Source organism: Rhincodon typus, chromosome 17, assembly GCF_021869965.1.
Source record: "Rhincodon typus isolate 14 chromosome 17, sRhiTyp1.1, whole genome shotgun sequence".
NCBI lineage: Eukaryota > Metazoa > Chordata > Chondrichthyes > Orectolobiformes > Rhincodontidae > Rhincodon > Rhincodon typus.
Window position 1 is genome coordinate 54,869,822 of NC_063348.1, and position 20,783 is coordinate 54,890,604.

General features: G+C 42.5%; 1 protein-coding gene across 1 annotated transcript in view; it reads right to left on the reverse strand.

Moving 5' to 3' along the window:
• Positions 1-20,783, reverse strand: part of LOC125485228 (protein kinase C-binding protein NELL1-like) — a 69,959-nt gene that overhangs the window by 8,957 nt on the left and 40,219 nt on the right. Inside the window, exons 2-4 of the mRNA XM_048607081.1 lie at positions 13,369-13,562; positions 10,676-10,852; positions 6,909-7,133 (exon numbers count right to left, since the gene is read on the reverse strand). Of these exons, the coding sequence (XP_048463038.1) occupies positions 6,909-7,133; positions 10,676-10,852; positions 13,369-13,562 (596 nt within the window). The remainder of the gene's footprint in view (positions 1-6,908; positions 7,134-10,675; positions 10,853-13,368; positions 13,563-20,783) is intronic.

Here is a 20,783-nt window from a genome sequence, read left to right on the forward strand (position 1 = left end):
CCTGGTGGTGGGAGTGGGAGGTGAGAGTATGTTCCTGGTGGTGGGGGGGGGAGGTGAGAGTGTGTTTCTGGTGGTGGGGGGGGAAGATGAGAGTGTATTCCTGATGAAGGCAGAGGGAGGCAAGAGTGCTTTCTTGGTGTTGGATGAGGGAGGCAAGAGTGTGTTCCTGGGCCCAACCATCCTCAGCTGCTCCAAAGACTTTCCCTCAATCAGAAGATTAGAATTGGATGTCAAGAAGATTACTATTACCAAAGAATTTGTACTGAGTATACTGTCAGAACTGCAAGTTGATAAGTACCCAGATCCTAATGGATTACATCCTCGAATCATAAAAGAAGTAACTAACAAGGTGGTTGGTTTATTGGTTTTAAATTTTCTGAAAGTCATTAGATTTGGGAAAAGTTCCTTTAGATTGGAAAATAGTTAATGCTTGTTCAAAAAGGAGAGATGCAGAAAGCAGGAAACTACAAGTCAGTTAGCTCAACATCTGCCATCGGGAAGATCTTAGAAATTATTATGAAAAGGAATTATAAAAGAGCACTCAGATGAATTCAAGATAACCAGGCAGAGCCAAGTTGGTTTTGTCAAAGGGAAATCATGTTTAGCTAATAATTCGGAGTTCTTTGAAGATGAAACTTGTTAATAGGGAAAGTGAAATCAGCGGATGTATTGTATTAGAATTCCAGAAAGTATTTAATAAGGTGCCACATCAAAGGTTATTGTGGAAAATGAAATCTCATGGTTTTGGTGGTAGCATTTTGGCATTGATAGAAGGTTGGCTGACTAACAGGAAGCAGAGAGGAAGAATAAATAGATCTTTTCCAGGTTGGCAGGATGAACAGTGTGCAACATAGGTCAGTGCTGGGGCCTCAACTCTATTCAATTTATACAAATGTTGTGGATGAAGGGAGTGAATGTATGGTTACTAAATTGACAGATGACACAAAGATAGATAGGAAAGTGAGTTGTGAAGAAGACATAAAAGCCTAGAGAGGAACACAGATAGGTAAAATGAATGGGAAAAGATCAGGCAAATGGAGTATAAAGTGGGAAAGATGCAAATTGGCATTTTGACAGAATAAGACAAAAACAAACCATCTAAATGGTGAGAGGTTGTAGAGCTCTGAGATGCAGAGAGATCTGCGTGTTCCAGTGCATGAATAGCAGAAGGTTAGTGTGCAGGTACAGCAAGTAATCAGGAAATACTGCATTTATACAGGACATTGGTGAGTGCATTTGGAGGGCTATATACAGCCCCAGAACTTACAGAAGGATGTTAATGGGTTGGAAGCAGTTCAGAAAAGGTTTACTAAACTGATACCTGGAATGAGTTGATTGCCTGATGAGGAAAGGCTGGACAGGTTAGACCTGTATCCTGTGGAGTTCAGAAGAGTTAGAGGTGACTTAACTGAAACATATAAGTTTCTGAGGGGACTTAACTGGGTAGATGTGGAAAGGATTGTTCCTTTTGTGGGAGAATCTAGAAGTAGGGGCCATGGTTTAAAATAAAGATTTAAGACAGAGATGAGGGAAAAAAAATTCTCTCAGAGGGATGTAGCCTTTGAAATTCCCTTCCTCAAACATTACTATGCCTTAAATATTTTTAAGGTACAAGTAGATAGATTCTTGATGACCAAAGGGATCATCATATATGATTGAATAGTGCAGCAGACTCGATGGGCCAAACTGCCTAATTCTGCTCCCTTATCTATGGTCTATCTTATGGTGCTCTAGGATAAAAGATTATCTGGGCTATACAGAATTATAGGGTTGGGATTAAAATCAGATCTACCTTGATTTCATTAAATGACAGAGCAAGCTTGAAGGGTTGAGTGAGTACTCTTGCTCTGTGTTTGCATGCTCGTAACAACAACCGCAATCTTCCTATGTGCCAGGTATGACTCCAACCACTGGAGAGGTTGCCCCCTGATACCCATTGATTCCAATTTGCTAGGGCTCCTTGATGCCACACTCGGTCAAATGCAGCCTTGATGTCAAAGGCTGTCACTCTCACCTCACCTCTGGAATTCAGCTCTTTCATCCATATTTGAACCAAGGCTGTAATGAGATCAGGAGCTGGCGGAAACTGGGCGTCACTGAGCAGGTTATTACTGACCAGGTGCTGCTTGATAGCGCTGTTGAAGACACCTTCTGTCATTTTAATAATGATTGAGAGTAGACCGATGGGGCAGTAATTGGCCGGGTTGGATTTGTCCTGCTTTTTGTGGATAGAGCTTACCTGGGCAATGCTCCACAATTTTCAATAAATGACAGTTATAATTTACTGGAATAATCCAAAGATGTGCAGTTTAGGTGGATTGGTAATGGAAAATGCAGGGTTACAGGGATAGGGTAGGGTGGGATGCTCTTCAGAGGGGCGGTGTGGACTTGTTGGGTTGAATGGCCTGTCTCCACACTGTCGGGATTCTATGAAAAAACTGAGTGAAAGGCGAGTCTAGTTTTGAAGTACAATGTTCTCTGCTATTGCAAGACTGTTATCAGAGCCCAGGGCCAGAATGCAATGTTTTCAGGCAATTCTTGATCGTGTGTGAATTGAATTGAACTGGTTGATGACTGGCATCAGAAAGAAGTAGTAGGAACTGCAGGTGCTGGAGAATCCGAAACAACAAGGTGTAGAGCTGGATGAACACAGCAGGCCAAGCAGCATCATAGGAGCAGAAAGGCTGACGTTTCAGGCCTAGACCCTTCTTCAGAAAAGGGGGAGGGGAAGGGGGTTCTGAAATAAATAGGGAGAGAGTGAGAGGCGGATAGAAGATGGATAGAGGAGAGGATAGGTAGAGAGGAAACAAATAGGTCGAAGAGGCGGGTGAGATGGATCACCCACTCAGCACTTCTGAATGAAGCTAGAGGCAATCCCTTTAAATTGTATTTTGCACTGATGTGCTGGGTTCCTTATTCATTCAGGATGGGCATACTTGTGAGCTTGTACCTCTTGTTAGTTTAAATGCCCAGCACCATTCAGACTGGATGTGGCAGGACTTCAGGGCTTGGATCCAATCCATTGGTTGTCCGATTTACTTAGCCCTATCAACTGCATACTGGTTACACTTCTTGGAGCATGTGCAGTATGTTGTAGCTTCACCAGGTGGGCACCTCAAGATGAGGTGTACCAAGGTGCTGCTCCTGCACTCTTCATTGAGCTAGGATCAATCTCCCAGCTTCATAGCAATGGTCGAGTGGGGGATATACCAGACAACAAGTCCGTAGATTCTGTTTCGGTACAATTTTGCACTGCCGATTGGTCCATAGCACTTCATGCATAACTACAGTCCGTAGAGTAATGGAGTTGTACAGCACGGAAATAGACCTATCGGTCCAACTCATCCATGCTGGTCAGCTATCCTAAATTAATCTAGTCCCATTTTCAAGCATTTGGCCCATATATCTCTGAATCCTTCCTTTTCATGTATCCATCTGGATGCCTTTTAAATGTTGTAATTGTACCAGCCTCGACCACTTCCCCTGGCAGCTCATTCCATTTGCACACCACCCTCTGCATGAAAATGTTGCCCCTTAGGTCCCTTTCAAATCTTGCCACTCTCACCTTAAACTTATGGCCCCTAGTTTTGGACACCCCTATCCTAGGGAAAATACCTTGGTAATTTACCCTATCCATGCCCCTCATGATTTTATAAACCTCTATAAGGTCACCCTTCAGTCTCCGATGCTCCAGGGAAATTAGCCCCAGCCTATTCAGCCTCTCCCTATAGCTCAAACCCTCCAAACCTGGCAACATCCTTGTAAATCTTTTCTGAACCCTTTTAAGTTTCACAACATCTTTCCTATAGCAGGGAGACCAGAATTGAATGCAGTATTCCAAGTGTGGCCTCACCAATAGTTTGAACTTTGGATTGCTTTCCACATTACACCACTTCCTAACTTAGCAGTATTTAAAATCCAATTCCTTGTGAGCAATTGTGACTCCTGAGAAACAGAGATGATGTAACAGTTCAACTGTGGAGTCCATTTCTCGGGCTAAAGCTAAGGAATATTTGTGTGAATGCATTAGAGTTTTACTCCAGGGCAGTCCCAGCTGCTAACTGAATCTTAATTGCTAGAAACCGAGTGCCTAACATGAGGAGAGTTTCCCATTTCTAAGCACCAAGTTTGTATTCTTTGATGGGGACAAGCTCTCCAAAAACATCAGACTTCTAAATCTTACTGGGGTTGGGAGAGCACGGCCTTTCTTTCAGGGATGCAAATGATTTGTTTTTTGAGGACGTAATAGATTTTCACACCTCAAGTAACTGAGTTCTAATGGATTTATGATGACCAACATCAATGTTTTACACAGCAGTAATTACAAGCCCCACATGGATTGTACGATCATTACAGAAACTTAGCTCATGGCTACAGACTAAGTATATCGTTTGTTGGGTTTAATGACATATTGATTGATATATAATGAAAACCAAATAGGGCCTGATTGCTGCTGCACTAGGCTTCAGTTAATTACAGGCTTTGGAAGGTCCAATATGCAAGCCAAAGTTCTCACGAAGAAGTATAACATGCCATTGGAAAAGAGGACACAATTAAATCAGAATAAAGTATGTGTAATGAATGGATGGTAGCATCAGCCGGAAAATAATGTATTACCTCGTGCTCATTTTAATTGAAAACTGCATTAATTACCTTTCAAGTTTATTATCTAATGACAAATATCATCAGCACATCAATTTATGAAAACTACAGCCCTAATCAGCCACAACATAAACTCCATCTGTGCACAGCATTTTACCCAGAAAATATTGTCTCAGAAGACTGTGCTAAATATAAACATGACTAAAGGAGGGTCCTTTTTTGAACTGTTATTCTGAATAAGAGACATTTGCAACAGAAAACATAAAGCAGTAAACCATTCTGCCATTTTCATACCATTGCAATGCGAAATGAAAATTTATTACAAGCAAGAAAACCATTATGTTGTTTTGGATACTTTGAACAAGCAGCTATAGGTTCTGAAAATCCTTAACCTTCTCTTTCAGAGACATGTGTATATTGGCATAGGGCAACAAAGTTTAGAGAAATGCATTCCTGATGGGTGAGGAGAAGTGGGTTCCAGTTTGTGGAGCATTAGCATCAGTGGTCAGGCAAGTGGGAGATGGACTATTGGGGTGGTCTACAATCTGCTAGCACTGGTGTTCTAGCAGTGCTCCATAAGTAAGGAAGATAGACGATAGAGCACAGAACAGTACAGCATAGCAAAGGCCCATTGGCCCACTATGTCTGAGCGAACCACGCTGCCATTCTAAACGAATCCCATCTACCTGCACATGCCCATATTCCTCTATTCCCTGCCTGTTATGCTTGTGTCTAAATGCCTCTTAAATATTGCTATTGTAGCTGCTTCTAGCACCTCACCTGGCAGCGCATTCCAGGCACCTTCCGCCCTCTGTGTAAAAAACATTGCTTGCACATCGCCTTCAAACTTTTCACCTCTCACCTTAAACCTATATCCCAGGTATTTAACATTTGCACCCTGGGAAAAACATTCTGACTATCCACCCTATCCAAGCCTCTCATAATTTTATATGTTTCTGTCAGGTCGTCCCTCAGCCTCTGACGCTCTAGCGAAAAAAATCCAAGTTTGTCCAACCTCTCCTTATAGCTAATACACTCCAAACCAGGCAGCATCTTTTTCCTCCTCTCTAAAGGCTCCATATCCTTTCTATAGAGTGGTGACCACAACAGCGCACAGTATTCCAAATGTGGCCTAATGAAAGTCTTATACAGTTGAAACATGGCTTGCCAATTTTTATACTCAATGCCCCAACCGATGAAGGCAAACATGTTATATGCCTTCTCTACCACCTTATCCACTTGTATGTTGAGGTTGTACAGGATGTTGATTAGGCCTCTTCTGGAGTATGGTCACCCTGCTGTATGAAGGATATTATTAAACTGGAGAGGGTTCAGAAGAGATTTACCAGGATGTTGGCGGGAATGGAGGGTTTGAGGTATAAAAATAGACTGGATAAGCTGAGACTGTTTTCACTGGAGCATAGGAGGTTGAGGTGTGACCTTATTGAGGTTTGTAAAATCATGAGAGGCACAGATAAAGCGAATGACAAGGGCTTTTCCGCTAGGGTGAGGGAGTTCAAAACTAGGGGCAGTTGTTTTAAGGTGAGAGGAGAAAGATTTTAAAAGGACATGAGGGGCAATTGTTTTACACAGAGAGTGGTTTGTATTTGGAATGAACTTCCAGAAAGTAATGGATGCAGGTATAGTTACAGCTTTTAAAAGACATTTAGATAAGTACATGAATAGAAAAGGTTGGAGGGATATGGGCCAAGCGCAGGCAGGTGGGATTAGTTTAGTTTGGAAAAATGGTCGACATGGACTGGTTGGACCAAAGAGTCACACTGTATGGAAACAAATCCTATGACTTTATGATCATTTTTAAGGCAGAAAAAGCCTGAGGGGCCTACTGGCCTGTTCCTGTTCCTGGTTCATATGTCACTGGAGAACCTCAGCAGGTCTGGCAGTATCTAAGAGGGAAAGCAGAATTAACATTTCAAATCCAGTGACCCAGTTCTGAAAATCTGGGACCCGAAATATTAACTCTGTTTCTTTCTCCACAGATGCTGCTGAGTTTCTCCAGCATTTACCTGTCTTTGTTTCAGATTTCCAACATCTGCAGTTGTTTATATTGATTTTGTCTTTATTTTCATTAGTTCATAAGTTATTGATTTTCTGAATTTCACTCATAAAATTGTCTATGAAATAGTTTACATGCAGTGTTCCCTCATGTTCCTCAACTTTGCTACAGACATGCTCAAACAAGATACTTTGGCATCAGGGGTAAGGTGGAAGTAGCACAGAGCAGCGATATGACACTGTTGGTGAGACAAGTAAGGACAAAGTGAATTGTTTGTGTCGCGCTGTACCTTGCATTTGCAAGTTGTGCAGGGCGATCCAGCCATGGTCCATATGGAACCGCTCAGCCGGGTTATTCCGTGGTTATCTGTACACGTCCGTCGGATATCATAGACCACGTTGTCAGCTAAGCAGGGGTCACTCACACAGCGTGGGCAGCACTCTCCCTCTGGGATGGTTGTATACTCACAGCTGAGTGTCGGACAGGACACAGGCCAGCAATCCACTTCTCCCTGCTGTACGTGCAAAACATACATGATTAGGATGGCCTGAAAATCCCAGGCAAACTTCCTTTTATGGCACGAGGTCAGAAAGCGAATGAGGACCTGTAAATCAAACCTGAGAAGCTGTGATGACACATATGCATGAAGTTCTTCACAACTAAAACACGTTTCTTCTGCTAATCCTATCTACACATCGCTTGGCAAGTTCAAAAGTGCAAAGCCCTTATTAGAATCCTGTCCATCATTCAGATTAAGAACAAAGGAAATTCAACTCTTTGATAAATATCAACTCAGCAACACAAGCTTCTTCATTAATTGTTTGTTTTACTTTTATTCGCAAAATAGGGCATCACTGACTGAACCCAACATTTATTACCCATCCCAAGTTCATCTTTGGGGGAAGCAATGTCCTAGTGGTATTATCACTAGACTATGAATCCAGAGATGCAGCTAATGTTCTGGGGATCTGGGTTCAAATCCTGGCATGGCAGATGGTGGAATTTGAATTCAATAAAAATCTGGAAATAAAAGTTTAAGGATGACCATGAAATCATTGTTGATTGTCAGGAAAAACCCATCTGTTTCACAAATGTCCTTTAGGGAAGGAATCTGCCATCCTTACCAGGCCTGCCTGTGACTCCACACTCCATTGTGGTTGATTCTCAACTGTCAAATGGGCAATTAGGAATAGGCAATAGATGCTGGCCTAGCCAGCAACTTCGACATCCTGAGAATGAATAAATGAATATGTGCCCCTGAGGAGGCGGTAGCGAGCTGCTTTCTTGAACCATTCCAAAAGTAGGAAACAGTACTGCTTCTCATTCTGACAATCAGCGTTTTAACTCATGGATGGTTCAGTGAGAAAGCATTTGCAAACCTGTCATCACATTGGTCAATTCTGGAAAAGCAGAAGAAAAATCAAATCTGATAATATTCGACTGAAGAGGGATTGATCCAGTGACTTGGAAAGAAACATGGTTCAGGTGGATTGGAATCAAATCCTGTCAGTAAAACAGCAAACAAACTGGAGGAAGTCTTTAAGAAGGAGACAGATTGGATACAGCCTAGATACATTTTTACTGGAGGAAAAGGGAGGGTATCAAAACCAGAACTCCCTGAGATTTCAAATTAAAATAATTTAACAAAAGGAAGCTTATGTCAAATATCAGGTTCATTATTCAGTAGAGGCTGAATACAGAATATACAAGTGAGAGCCAAAAATGAATAAGAAGGACAAGGAAAACAATTATAATTATTATTGGTTTATCTAAGAAGGAACTCAAAATTATTTCACAAACAAATAGCAAAAGGGCAAACAAAGGAACGAAGGGACTAATAGGATGTAAAAAAATCTTTTTGTGGAAGCAAAGGTCATGGCTGAGGTACAAATTGAATTCCTTATATCTTTTCAATCTTTATTCTTTCGTGGGATGTGGATGTCACTGGCAAGGGTATCTAACAGGTTGGCCGAAATTAATGGCCCAGAGAAATGAGTTCAAACCCCATAATGACATTTTAAGTTCAGTCATTTTAGTCCATTTGGAATAAATACTATGCTATTTCCAAATTGCCATTAAAAAGCCATCTGGTTCAATAATGTATCTTTCTTATCCAGCTGGATGATATCTGACTCCATAGCCACAGCAGTATGTTATACCCTCAAATGTATTACATTTTGGTAAAACAAATAAAGACAAGACTTATATGATTAAAAGTAGTACCCTGGGTAGTGTTATAGAACAGAGAGCGCTAGGGGTTCAGGTACATAATTCTTTAAAATTTGCATCACAGGTAGACAGTGTGGTTAAGAAGGCATTTAGCACTCTTGCCTTCGTTGCTCACAACTTTGAGTATGGGAGTTGGAACATTATGTTGAGGTTGTACAGTGCATTGGTGAGGCCTCTTCTGGAATACTAAATCCAGTTCTGGATGCCCAGTTATAGGAAGGATATTATTGAGCTGGAGAGGGTTACAAGAGATTTACCAGGATGTTGTTGGCAATGGAAGGTTTGAGTTACAAGGAGAGGCTAGATAGACTGGGGCTTCTTTTCACTGGAGTGTAGGAGGTTGAGAGGTGACCTTATTAGAGGTTTACAACCTCATGAGTGGTATAGATAAAGTGAATGACAGGTGTCTTTTCCCTAGGGTAGGGTTCTTCAAGACTAATGGGCATATTTTGAAGGTGACAGGAGAAAATTTAAAGAAGACATGAGCAGCAATTTTTTAACACAGAAAGTGATTTGTGTGTGGAATGAACTTTCAGTGAAAGCGGTGGATGCGGGTACAGTTACAATGTTTAAATTTAGATAATTACATGAATAGGAAATGTTTGGAGGGATATGGGCTAAGCACAGGCAGGTAGGACTAGTTTAATTTGGGATTACGGTCGGTGTGGACGAGTTGGACCGAAGGGTCTCTTTCCATGCGAAATGACTCTATGACTCTACATCATGTGAAATGGCCTGACAAGCCATTTGCTTATATTCATGAAGGCGACTTGCTACCATCACATGGTCAATTAGAGATGAGCAATAAACGATTGCTTTGCTATCAATGCTGCATCTTTATGTACATTCATTTCTTTTTTAAGTAGCTTTTATCCTTCTGCCTACTCAAGCCTATATCAAGGCCAACTCCTGATACTCTCAGGAGTGCTGTCTTTTGGATAATTTTCAGAAGACTGTCAAGCCTCCCAGCCCCTACCCTGTTTGAAGTAGAGTGTTAGTACTTTCTTCAGTGCCCAGGCCAATTATTGGTCAAACAACATCACTAAAATAAATCATCTGGTCAACACAAGTAAAATCGTCATAGTCTTGGAAGACCATAGAGTTGCTCTCTCATTACAAAAAGACAACTAGTGGTGGTTTAAACTGAGGTTCCTGTCCCTCAGGCAGGGGGAAGCAGTTGAGAAGGAGGTCCTTCAAGGTAACCTCAGCCAGTGTAGGAATTGAACCCAAGCTGTTGGCATTATCCTGTGTTACAAGCCATCTGTGCAGCCAACTGAGCTGACAAACCCCTAATAAAGCTGGTCATTTTCATCTTGTAGGTTGTGGGAGTTTTATGCATTTCTTACATATCAACTCAGTGACTGCATTTCTACAATAATTCACAAGCTGGAACATCCTTTGGTATCACCCTTCCATCACAAAAGGCACTATATAAATGCAAGTCTTTCTTCCCTTATGGTCACACAGAAATGGATCCCAGGGCAGCAGTGTGGCTCAGTGGTTAGTACAGCTGCCTCACAGCACCAGGGACCCAGGTTCAATTCCACCCTGAGGCAACTGGCTGTGTGGAGTTTGCATGTTCTGACTGTGTCTGCATGGGTTTCTGCTGGGTGCACTGGTTGCCTCCCACAGTCCAAAGATGTGCAAGTCAGGCAGATTGGCTATGCTTAAATTACGCATAGTGTTCACAGACGTGCAGGTTAGGTGCATTAGCTGTGGGGAATGTAGTGTTACAGGGAAAGGGTAGGGGGATGGGTCTGGGTGGTATGCTGTTCAGTGTGGACTTGTCGGGCCGAATGGCCTGGTATTCTAAGTTCATGCACGTACCAAACATCGGCATTGCTGGCAGTTATAAATCCAGACGTCTTCACTGCGATAGACTAGGTGTCCATTCTGATGCAGGCATTGGCTGGTCACTCTAGTGTCACATTCTGAACAGCAGAAGAGGTCAACATTTGGTGTGCGACAGTCACAAACAGTCCTTCGACAGAAAATATTCCCATCCTGTCACCAGAGAAGGAGAAAACAGCTATCACCCTGAAGATGTAACATTAGGTTTCAGACAGTTGGAAGAAACAAACTATAACTGACATTTTGTTCTTGAATAAATGAGTAATGGACACGTACTAAATCAGGCACATAGATAAGCCAATGGCATATCATTTTTCTAAAGAAGGGTCTAGGCCCGAGACGTCAGCCTTCCTGCTCCTCTGATGCTGCTTGGCCTGCTGTGTTCATCCAGCTCTACACCTTGTTATCTCAGATTCTCCAGCATCGGCAGTTCCTACTATCTTGGCATACCACAATGTGTGGTTTGAAAACTTCAGGGAATGGGGGCAGAAAGATTTCAATCGAACACTATATCCTGGTATTGCAGTTGGCTTTTGTGATCACAGTAGAATGAGACTCCAGAAACGTAAGCCAACCCACAGTGCACAATGTCAACCTCATTTCACACTGGTCATCCTTTCTTAACTTCGTTCTTTGATGGGATATGGGCACCACTGGCAAGGCCAGAATTTATCGCCCATCACAATTTGCACTTGAACTAAACATTTCAGACGGCACTGAAGAGTCAACCACAGGTAAACCAGAATGGGTAAGTATGGCAGATTTCCTTCCCTTAACAATAAATTCTTTTAACCACAATCAATGACTGTTATTATGGTCACTTTTACTGAATGAGTATTCAGGTACAACAGGTAATAAGGAAGGCAAACTGAATATTGGCATTTATTGCTCAAGGAATGGAGTATAAAAGTAGGGAAGTGTTGCTGCAACTGTACAAGGCATTAGTGAGATTGGCCCTGGAGTATTGCGTGTAATTTTGGGCCCTTTACTAGAGGAGGAATTGCGTTGTATTGGAGGCAGTTCAGAGGCAGTTCACTAGATTGATTCCAGAGATGAGGGGTCTGTTTTATAAAGAGAGATTAAGGAGTTTAAGCCTCCACTGTCTGGAGTTTAGAAGATTGAGAGGAGATCTAATTAAAGTATATAAGGTGATAACCAGGATTGACAAAGAATGTTTCCCCATGTGGGCAATCTAGAATGAGTAGTCAAAGTTTTACGATAAGGTGTAGCAGACTTAAAACAGAAATGAGAAAAAATTACTTCTCTCAAAGGGTCAAGAATCTGTGGAATTCGCGATTGTAGAGTGCAGTGTATACTGGGATATTTAAGGAAGAGAAATGTTTAATGAGTAACAGGTTAAAGAGTTATGGAGAGCAGGCAGGAAAGTGGAGCAGAGATCAGCCATTTGTATTAAATGGTTGTATTAAATCAAGGGGCTGAAAGTTCTACTCCGCTCTATATTTCAGATTTATTCATTGAATTTAAATAGTACTGGCTGTCACAATTGCGTTCAAACCAATGTCCCCAGAGTATTAGCCAATGACATTATCGTCAAGCCATCATCTCCCAGTTACTATCCCAATTTTAGCAGGTAACTCAAATGCATTTCTGATGTATTATTCACATTGGCATCCTTTTGTATGATTGTGAATGTGAATGGTGCCCTTGTGTTACTGCACTTACCTCTGCTCAGAGACAAGTCTCAGTGGTGTTGCCATGGGCCCTGGAGGTCAGGTGAAGAGTACAGGCATTGTTGTCTTCTAGATAAGATGCTAAACTAAGCATCTGCCCTTTCAACTGGACATAAAAGATTGTATGACACTCTTTGAAGAAGAGTGTTGTGGTGGTGATGGTGGCGTCAGCAGTGGGCACTGTTGTTTCTGACAGTGTCTGGGAATACATTAAGGGATGGGCAGTTAGCAAACTAGGGACAACATCTTGGGCCGCGGGACAGGGGCTCATTTCTATCTCGGAATCGGGATAAACCTGAGCTGGAATCTGGAAGATGTTTGAAATCTTTTGGCAGTAGACTGTTTTCTCTAGGTCCTGTTGCACTCTTGTTGTACCAATAAAAGACCATCAGTGACAGAATATAAGTCAACCTTTGAAGCCTTGATATACCTCTCCAAAAACAGGGGAATATATGCCACAATTTACAGTGCTTCCTTTTTTGTTGAGTGATCATCCTTTATTATGCTCCTAATATTCTCTTCTATATATCACCATTGTTTCCTTTAATAATTCTTTCTAAATTTCAGATATGCTGAACATATACATTGCTTCTAAAATTTTGGCTCCCTTCAGGCAATTAAGAGTGGAGGTGAATTGTGCCTGTTTAAAATAGGAAACAAGATTTTCACCATGTCAAAGAGCCTTGGGCAATGATTCAATAAGGTCATGGCTGATCTGATTTTAACCTCAAAACTACATTTCACATTTCCCCAATAATCTTTCATTGCCTTTGTAATGAAGAATTTATTTGCCTCTGCCTCAAAAATTGAAGGTTTAACATTTAGGAGAGTCTATTTTTTACAATAAGTAGAACTGATATGAAATGTTTCTTATTCATTTCATTCATTGTGGAGCAATCTATGATCGCTGGGAACTTGTGCATGAGTTACGGTGAACCACATCTCAAGTGAGCTTTTCATGAGGTTATGTGTACTCACCTGGCATGAGCAGACAGAACACCGGTCATCTCTCAAGGTCCAGACCTGTCCATTATGCTTCAAGCCTTCATCATGGGGACAGTCTCCAGTGCAGTGCTCACCGAAAGGACATCGACAGTCAAACCCTCCGTCAAGATTAACACAGATTGAGTCATTCCAACAACTGTGTACCCCTGAGGCACATTCGTCGATATCTGTGAAGGGCCAAAGATGGGATTTCAAGTTGGCTTCTGCTGTTGCAGAGGTAACATGATGAAACTGACTTTGACAACAGATCTCGAGATGGTCCTAGGTAACGTTCATCTTTCCTCAGACCATGTCCTGTGTGCATTCTCCATTGTATAAATCAGTACATGTGCATGGCAAATCCAAGGTTACACCATCAATTTGTCCTCTAGCTTTACTACCTACCTCATGCCAATCAATAAGTCAAGGACAAATTCTAATCAATTGCAAACTGAATCAATTAATTAGTGTTTTGTCAAGCACTGGTCTGAAGAGATGTAGCGCAACTTTTCATAGATGTGATTTAATTCTTCAGCCCTCAGATAATTAACACTTTTTTATATGTCAGCACTTGTGATACAATCTGAATGTAGATTCAGTCAATTGGACGTCTTATAATTGTGACTGAAGAATGTGAAACCAGCAAGTTGGAGTGCATTTAGGATCACGTGTGTCTGAATAATCACTAGCCATGAGGCAGCTGAGGATTTTGATTGCTTTGGCTGAGCATATTCCTCTCATCATTGGAACAGGCAGGAGTGAAAGAAAATGGGACCAATACAGGAGATGGCATTCAGAAAGTAGCCATTCTTAATCATTTGGAAATGAGCAAATTAGAGTGAAGACAGTGAGAGTAGATGGTGGGAGCAATTAATTGTGCAGCAGAGTCACTGTTCAACTCCATAAAAATGTTTAGGATTAGGGGTTAAGATGTGACAGATGCTTAACTGGCACTTATTACGTGCACTGTGCTGAAATGAACACTGAGCACATTTCAATAAAATTGCCAATGTGCTCTTTCTTATTGACCCACATATTCTTTTAAACACAACCGCTCATTGAAATCACATGGAGGAATTGACGCATTTAATAAATGAAAATTTCCATCATTTTTAAGCACCCTTCTGAACACCACCTTCACTCACCTTCATGACACTAGATGAGTTTTATTTACCCTTCTGTGGGAACTATGGCAATGTTCCAGCAAAAGACCTTTTTTTGGTGGAGTCATAAAGTTGCCTCAGTCCTGCTGTCATATTAGAGAGTGCAATGACTGGTAGTGATTTTTAACCTGAGGGTCACTACACCTCAGGTGGGGGGAAGAGGTTGAGAAGGAGGGGGACTTCAAAGTAACCTCAACCAGGCAGAGGAATTGAACACACACTATTGGTTTCATTCTGTAATTCAAACCAGCCAAGTGAGCTAAGCAAACATCATATCTGCTGGATTTCAGTCAGAGAAACACAAAAGTTATGGCAGTAGAAGTTGACAGGACCATTCTAATGACAAGGATAGGCAATAAATGCTGACTCAACCAGTGACACCCACATTCAATGAATGAAAGAAAGACTTTGCATCGGATTATTGACTGTTATTTCCACGCTGCTAACAAATACACAGCAATTTTGCTAAACTGGTTTTGATATGTCAGTCTCACCTCCCATGATGCACAAAACCAAAGCAGAATTCTGCTGAAAAACTGAAATATAAACAGAAAATGCAGCTGGAAGCCCTCAACAGGTCAGGCACCATCTATAGACAGAGACGTCTCGGATTCTGGCGACAACATTGCCCCGAAACACTGGGAGGCAGGGAACGTGCAGATGAGTGGGGACACACCCAATCAGGTCGTGGCACAAGTGACCTTGCTACACTTAATGGCAACACCTCTTGATCCGTTCCCTGCACACATTCCCAAAATGACAGGTTAGCTGGCCACAGACGGGAACACATGTAGCAGGAGTTACCTCCTCAAAGTTTGGTCCCACTGTGGCTAAGGACGTAAGAAAGACTGTAATGTTTGAACTTTCATCTTTATTTCTTTATTTTCTACTTAAACCTAAGTAGGTCAGTTATGTGTAACATTTAACCTTATTCCGTGTGTTTTACTCTATTCTATAATCACTGCAATGTTTAACTCTTAACTTTATTCTTTCTTTCTACCTTATTCTCAAGATTCTGTATCTGGGTACTTGTACCTAAGGTTGCACCTTCTGTGACAACATTATACATTTTTCCCTGTACTCCTGTACTTTTGTACTTGTTTACCCATGATAATAAAATCAAAATCAGAATCAATGGAGACCTTTAAAAGCTAGAAGTGATCAGTCTTTAGGGTTCTGTGAGGGAGGAGTTGAGGAGAAGCTGGCCATGATCATGGGTTCCAGATCCCCCAGATGGCAAGGAATATTTAGAAGAAAAGGAACTATCACAAGAGGGGTTGGGATAGGGAGGTCATCAATGATGGCAGGGCAGAGAGAGACAGAGAGGCAGAGCGTGATTTGATGGAGGGACACCAGAGTCTTACATGAAGGAGCTTTCCGGTTCCTCCAAACCCACATGGGAGTGTTGGAAAAGGGGCTTACCTTTTTTAACAACGGCCCTTACCTTTCTCTTGCTGATGGAATTCCTGACTGTGGTGAAGCATGTGTAGCAAGTGGTAATCTTAAACTGTGTCCCTGTCATTGCACTGGAGCTCGATGTAAACATGCTAATGAAGTGTCATGCCTACCAACACAGGAAACGTCTAAGCTTTCACTGTAAAAACTGCAATAGGTGATTGGGGCAAACTGTTCCATTTTAAATTCACACCATGGACAGAATCATCGAGTCATAGTACAGACGAGGTCCTTTGGTCCATCAAGTCTCTACCAACAAAAACTACTCTCAATCTACAAAAGTTCCACTTTCCCACACTTGGCCTATAGCCTTGGATGTTATGACATTTCAAATGTTCATCCAAGTAGTTTAAAGGGGTGAGGTTACCGGCCTCAACTACCTTCCCAGGCAGTGCATTCCAGACCCCCATCACCCTCTGGGCTAGAGAACTGTTCCTCTCTAAACCTTCTGCCTTTCACCTTAAAATTATGTCCTCATGTTAGTGACCCTTCAACTACTGGGAACAGCTACGTTTTATCCATCCTGTTGGACGGCCTTCATAACTTTATACACCTCTATCAGGTTCCCCCGAACCCTTTCTGTTCGAAAGCAAACAATCTGAGTCTGTCCAGCCTTTCACCATAACTGAAATGCTCAGGCAACATCCTGATGAATCTCCTCTACAACCTCACCAGTGCATTACATCATTCTTAAAATGTAATGACCAGAACTATACACAAAACTCCAGCTGTGACCTAACCAAAGTCCTTTACTGCTTCAACATAACCTTCCTGATCTAATAACCCATGCTATGACTGATAAAGGAAAGTGTGCCATGTGCCTTCTTAACTACTCCATTAACCTGACCTGCTGCCTTCATGGATCTGAGGATAACCACCCCAAGATCCTCTGTTCCCCTTAGCTAACCTAGTGTCCTGCCATTCACTGACTATTCCTTCGTCTTGTTCCTTCTCCCAAAGTGCATTACCTCACATTTATCAGTGTTAAATTCCAACTACCACTAAGCTGTCCATCTGACCAACCATCTACATCCTCCTGTAATCTAACACCTTCCTCCACACTGTCAGCCACCCAGTCAATCTTCATGTCATTCACAAACTTACTGATCATCACCCTCATATTTTCTTCGATATCGTTTATACATATATTATAAACAATAAGTGACCCAGCCCTGATCTCTGTACCACACCGACCTCCCGTCACATAAGTGTCTCCTTCATTAACACAATTTTGGATCCAACTTGCCAAGTAACCTTGGATCCCATGTGCTGTTACCTTTTCTTTATCAATCTCCCATGCGACACCTTGTCAAAGGCGTTGCTGAAACCCATATAAACCATATCAACTGCACTACCTATGCTTACCTAGGCACCCCTTCAAAAATATCAAATGTGTTGGCCTGACCTCCCTCTGATAAAACCATGCTGACAATCCCTGAATAAAACTTGCCTTTCTTGTGGAAATTAATTCTCTCCTTCAGAATTTTCTCCAACAATTTATCTAACACTGATGTGAGTCTCACTGGTCTTCAATTTCCCAGTCTACCTTTACCATTTTTCTTGAAAAGTAGAACCACTTTAGCTGTCCTCCAGTCCTCTGGCACCTCCCTGTGCAGAAAGGAGCTGAACTTTTAGGTCAGAGCCCCTATAATTTCCTCCCTGGTCTCCCACAGCAGCCTGAGATATGACTCATCCAGATCTTATAGGCCAAAATAAAACAAATAAATGTGGATGCTGGAGATTTGAAGCAAAAACAGGAATTGCTGGAGAAATCCAGCAGGTTGATATCTAAAAATTAACAAAGAGGCATCAGTGGACATTGGATTGTTGGAAACTGAGGCTGGTGAACAAAGAAATGGCAGAGGAACTGAAAAGGTGTTTCACATCAGTCTCCATGGTGGAACACAACCAACAGAATGGCAGAACTTCAAGTGTTTCAGGGGGAAGAGATGAGTGTAGTGGCCATCACTAAGGAAAAGATGCTAGGGAAGCTGAAAGGTCTGAAGGTTGATAAATCACTTGGACCAAATGGACTGCACCTCAGAGTTCAGAAGGAGATAACTGAGGAAAATGTAAAAGCAGACGTGGTGATCTTTCAGGAATCATTGGAGTCAGGGACGGTCCCAGAGGACTGGAAAATGGTGAATATGATGCTCCCTTTTAAGAAGGGAGGGAGGCAGAAGACAGGAAATTATAGGCCAGTTAGCCAGACTCAGTCATTGATAAGATTTTAGAGAACATTGTTAAGGATGAGCTTACAGAGTACTTGGAAGTGCACAGTAAAAATAGAGCTGAGTCAGCACAACTTCCTCAAGAGGCGGTTATGCCTAACAAGTCTGTTAGAATTCTTTAAGGAGGTAAAGAGCAAATTAGACAAAGGAGAGTCAGTTGACATGATCAATTGGATTTCCAGCTGGCCTTTGACAAGATGCCACATAGGAGGCTGCTAAATAAGATAAGAGTCCATGACGTTTGGTGCAAGGTACTGGCATGGATAGAGGATTGGATAACTGGCAGAAGGCACAGAATGGTGATAAAAGGGGTCTTTTTCAAGACGTCAGCCAGTCATTAGTGGTGTTCTGCAGGGGTCAGTGTTGGGACCACAACTATTCATGTTACACACTAATAACCTGGACGAAGGAAGCAAGGGTATTGTTGCCAAGCTTTTTAAGGAAGCAAGGAGGCTGTTGAAGGACTTGGGCAGGCTAAGTGAGTGGGCAATGAAGTGGCAGATGGAATTCAATGTGGGAAGGTTTGATTTCATGCACTTTTCTAGGAACAATAGAGGCATCGACTATCTTCATGTAGGTTCAGTTGGCCATTAGGAAGGCAAAAGTAATGTTAGAATTTATTTCAAGACAACTAAAATACAAGATCAGAGACGTACTGCTGAGGCTGTATTAGGTTCTGGTCAGATGGCATTTGGAATATCGTGAACAGTTTTGGTCTCCGTAATTAAGGAAGGACGTAATGGCCTTGGACAAGGTCCAGACAGTGTGAAAAGAATGATCCCAGGGATAATGGGCTTCTCATATGCAGAGCGGTTGAGGACTCTGGGTCTGTATTCAATGGAGTTTAGAAGGATGAGGGGGAATCTGATTGAAACTTACAGAATACTGAGAGGCCTTGATAGGGTGGACATGGAGAAGATGTTTCCACCAGTAGGAGAGGCTAGGACCTGAGGATATTGCCTCAGAGTGAAGGAACTGAGATGAGGAGGAATTCCTTCAGCCAAAGGGCAGTGAGCCTGTGGAACTTATCGCCACAGAGGGCTGAGAAGGCCAAGTCACTGAGTGGAATTAAGGCAGAGATAGATAGGTTCCTAATTAGTAAGGGATCAAGGGTTACGGGGAGAAGGCAGGAGGATGGAGCTGAGAAACATATCGGCCATGATCAAATGGCAGAGCAGACGTGATGGGCCGAATGGCTTAATTCTGCTCCTTTATTTTAATCTTATCTATGTTATGGTCTGGCAGCATCTGTGGAGAGAAAGCAGACTTATTGTTTTGAGTCCAGTGACTCTTCTTCAGAAGTGCCGACTTCAGACATTAAAGGGGCCTGAACGTCACGGGTCATAGTGAGATTTGTGGCAGGAATCCCAACGTTGAGAGTAGCTCGCTGCCTCATTTCTGTGCTTACCCGGCAGCAAGGTGAGTTTCTCACTGAGTAGTGGTGACTTGTCAATTAATTGGATTATAGATTGTTAAATGCCTTATTAACACCACAATGTGCCTCATTAATATTCAGCTTCCTATCTTACCAAATGTGCCAAACAAACTAGACCTGGAGGATTCCCAACATAGAAATTAGAATGAGTACCTGATGAATTCGGATCGCTGCTTGCTCCAAAGGACCTCCATGTCGGCACCAGGCACCAATATCTCAGGGCACATTCCATGGGCACTGGCAAGACATATCCCATCCACATCCATGGACATTGGCATCCAATATGTCCCAACCTTTAGGACCCTCCTGGCACATCTACGATCCATTCACAGGGCTCTTCTACACTACAATGTTGCACCTCAGGCTTCCCCGATAACTCTCACTGTAACGCTTCAGCAAGGACACTGTGCACTCAGGGACACACACACCCAGCTCATGGACTGGACCAGACTGTATCTCTGGGATCTTCACTCACTGTCATAGCACTCACTCACACTGAACCTGCCTGGATGCTCATAGGCTCCTGACCTTGCATTGTCTCTTTGCACTTTTCTTCCTCAGTTAGAAATACCAGGCTTGTTGTGCTGTTGTATTGCAGTTACAAAGCCAGGAAGCTTGTCATGGTTATCAGGAAGCCTCTGTTGACTCATGGGAGATAGGCTTTGTCCAGGGTTCCTGACACAGGTAGTCCTGGGCAGCCTCTGATACTAGTCCAGGGAATTGGGCACGCCCAGTCAGCCATTCAGGGTTGTCACAGTCAGGATCGTCTCCCCATGAGGGATGAAGAGCCGAATGTCAGAGACCCTACCTCTCTTATGTGGGATTCTTTCCTCCTGGAATGAGAGTCAGGAGTGGGGTTAAGGGAGATGAAACCGGGTAGCGCAAGTGTTATGGCTAGTGAAGGTTGGGAGATGTCCTGAGTGAGTAGGCAGCACAGAGGGCATGCAGGGTCAGTGATGTCAACGATGGCGTGGGTGACAGTGCATGAGAGAAGCTGTTAGAAGCAAGAGTGAGCATGGTAGAGCATGAGCCTTGATGGGAGCTGGGTACAGTAGCAAAATTGAGTGCATGTGGGGTATCAGAGAGAAGATGGTGGCACCAATGCTGGTTATTGACCTTCTTCTG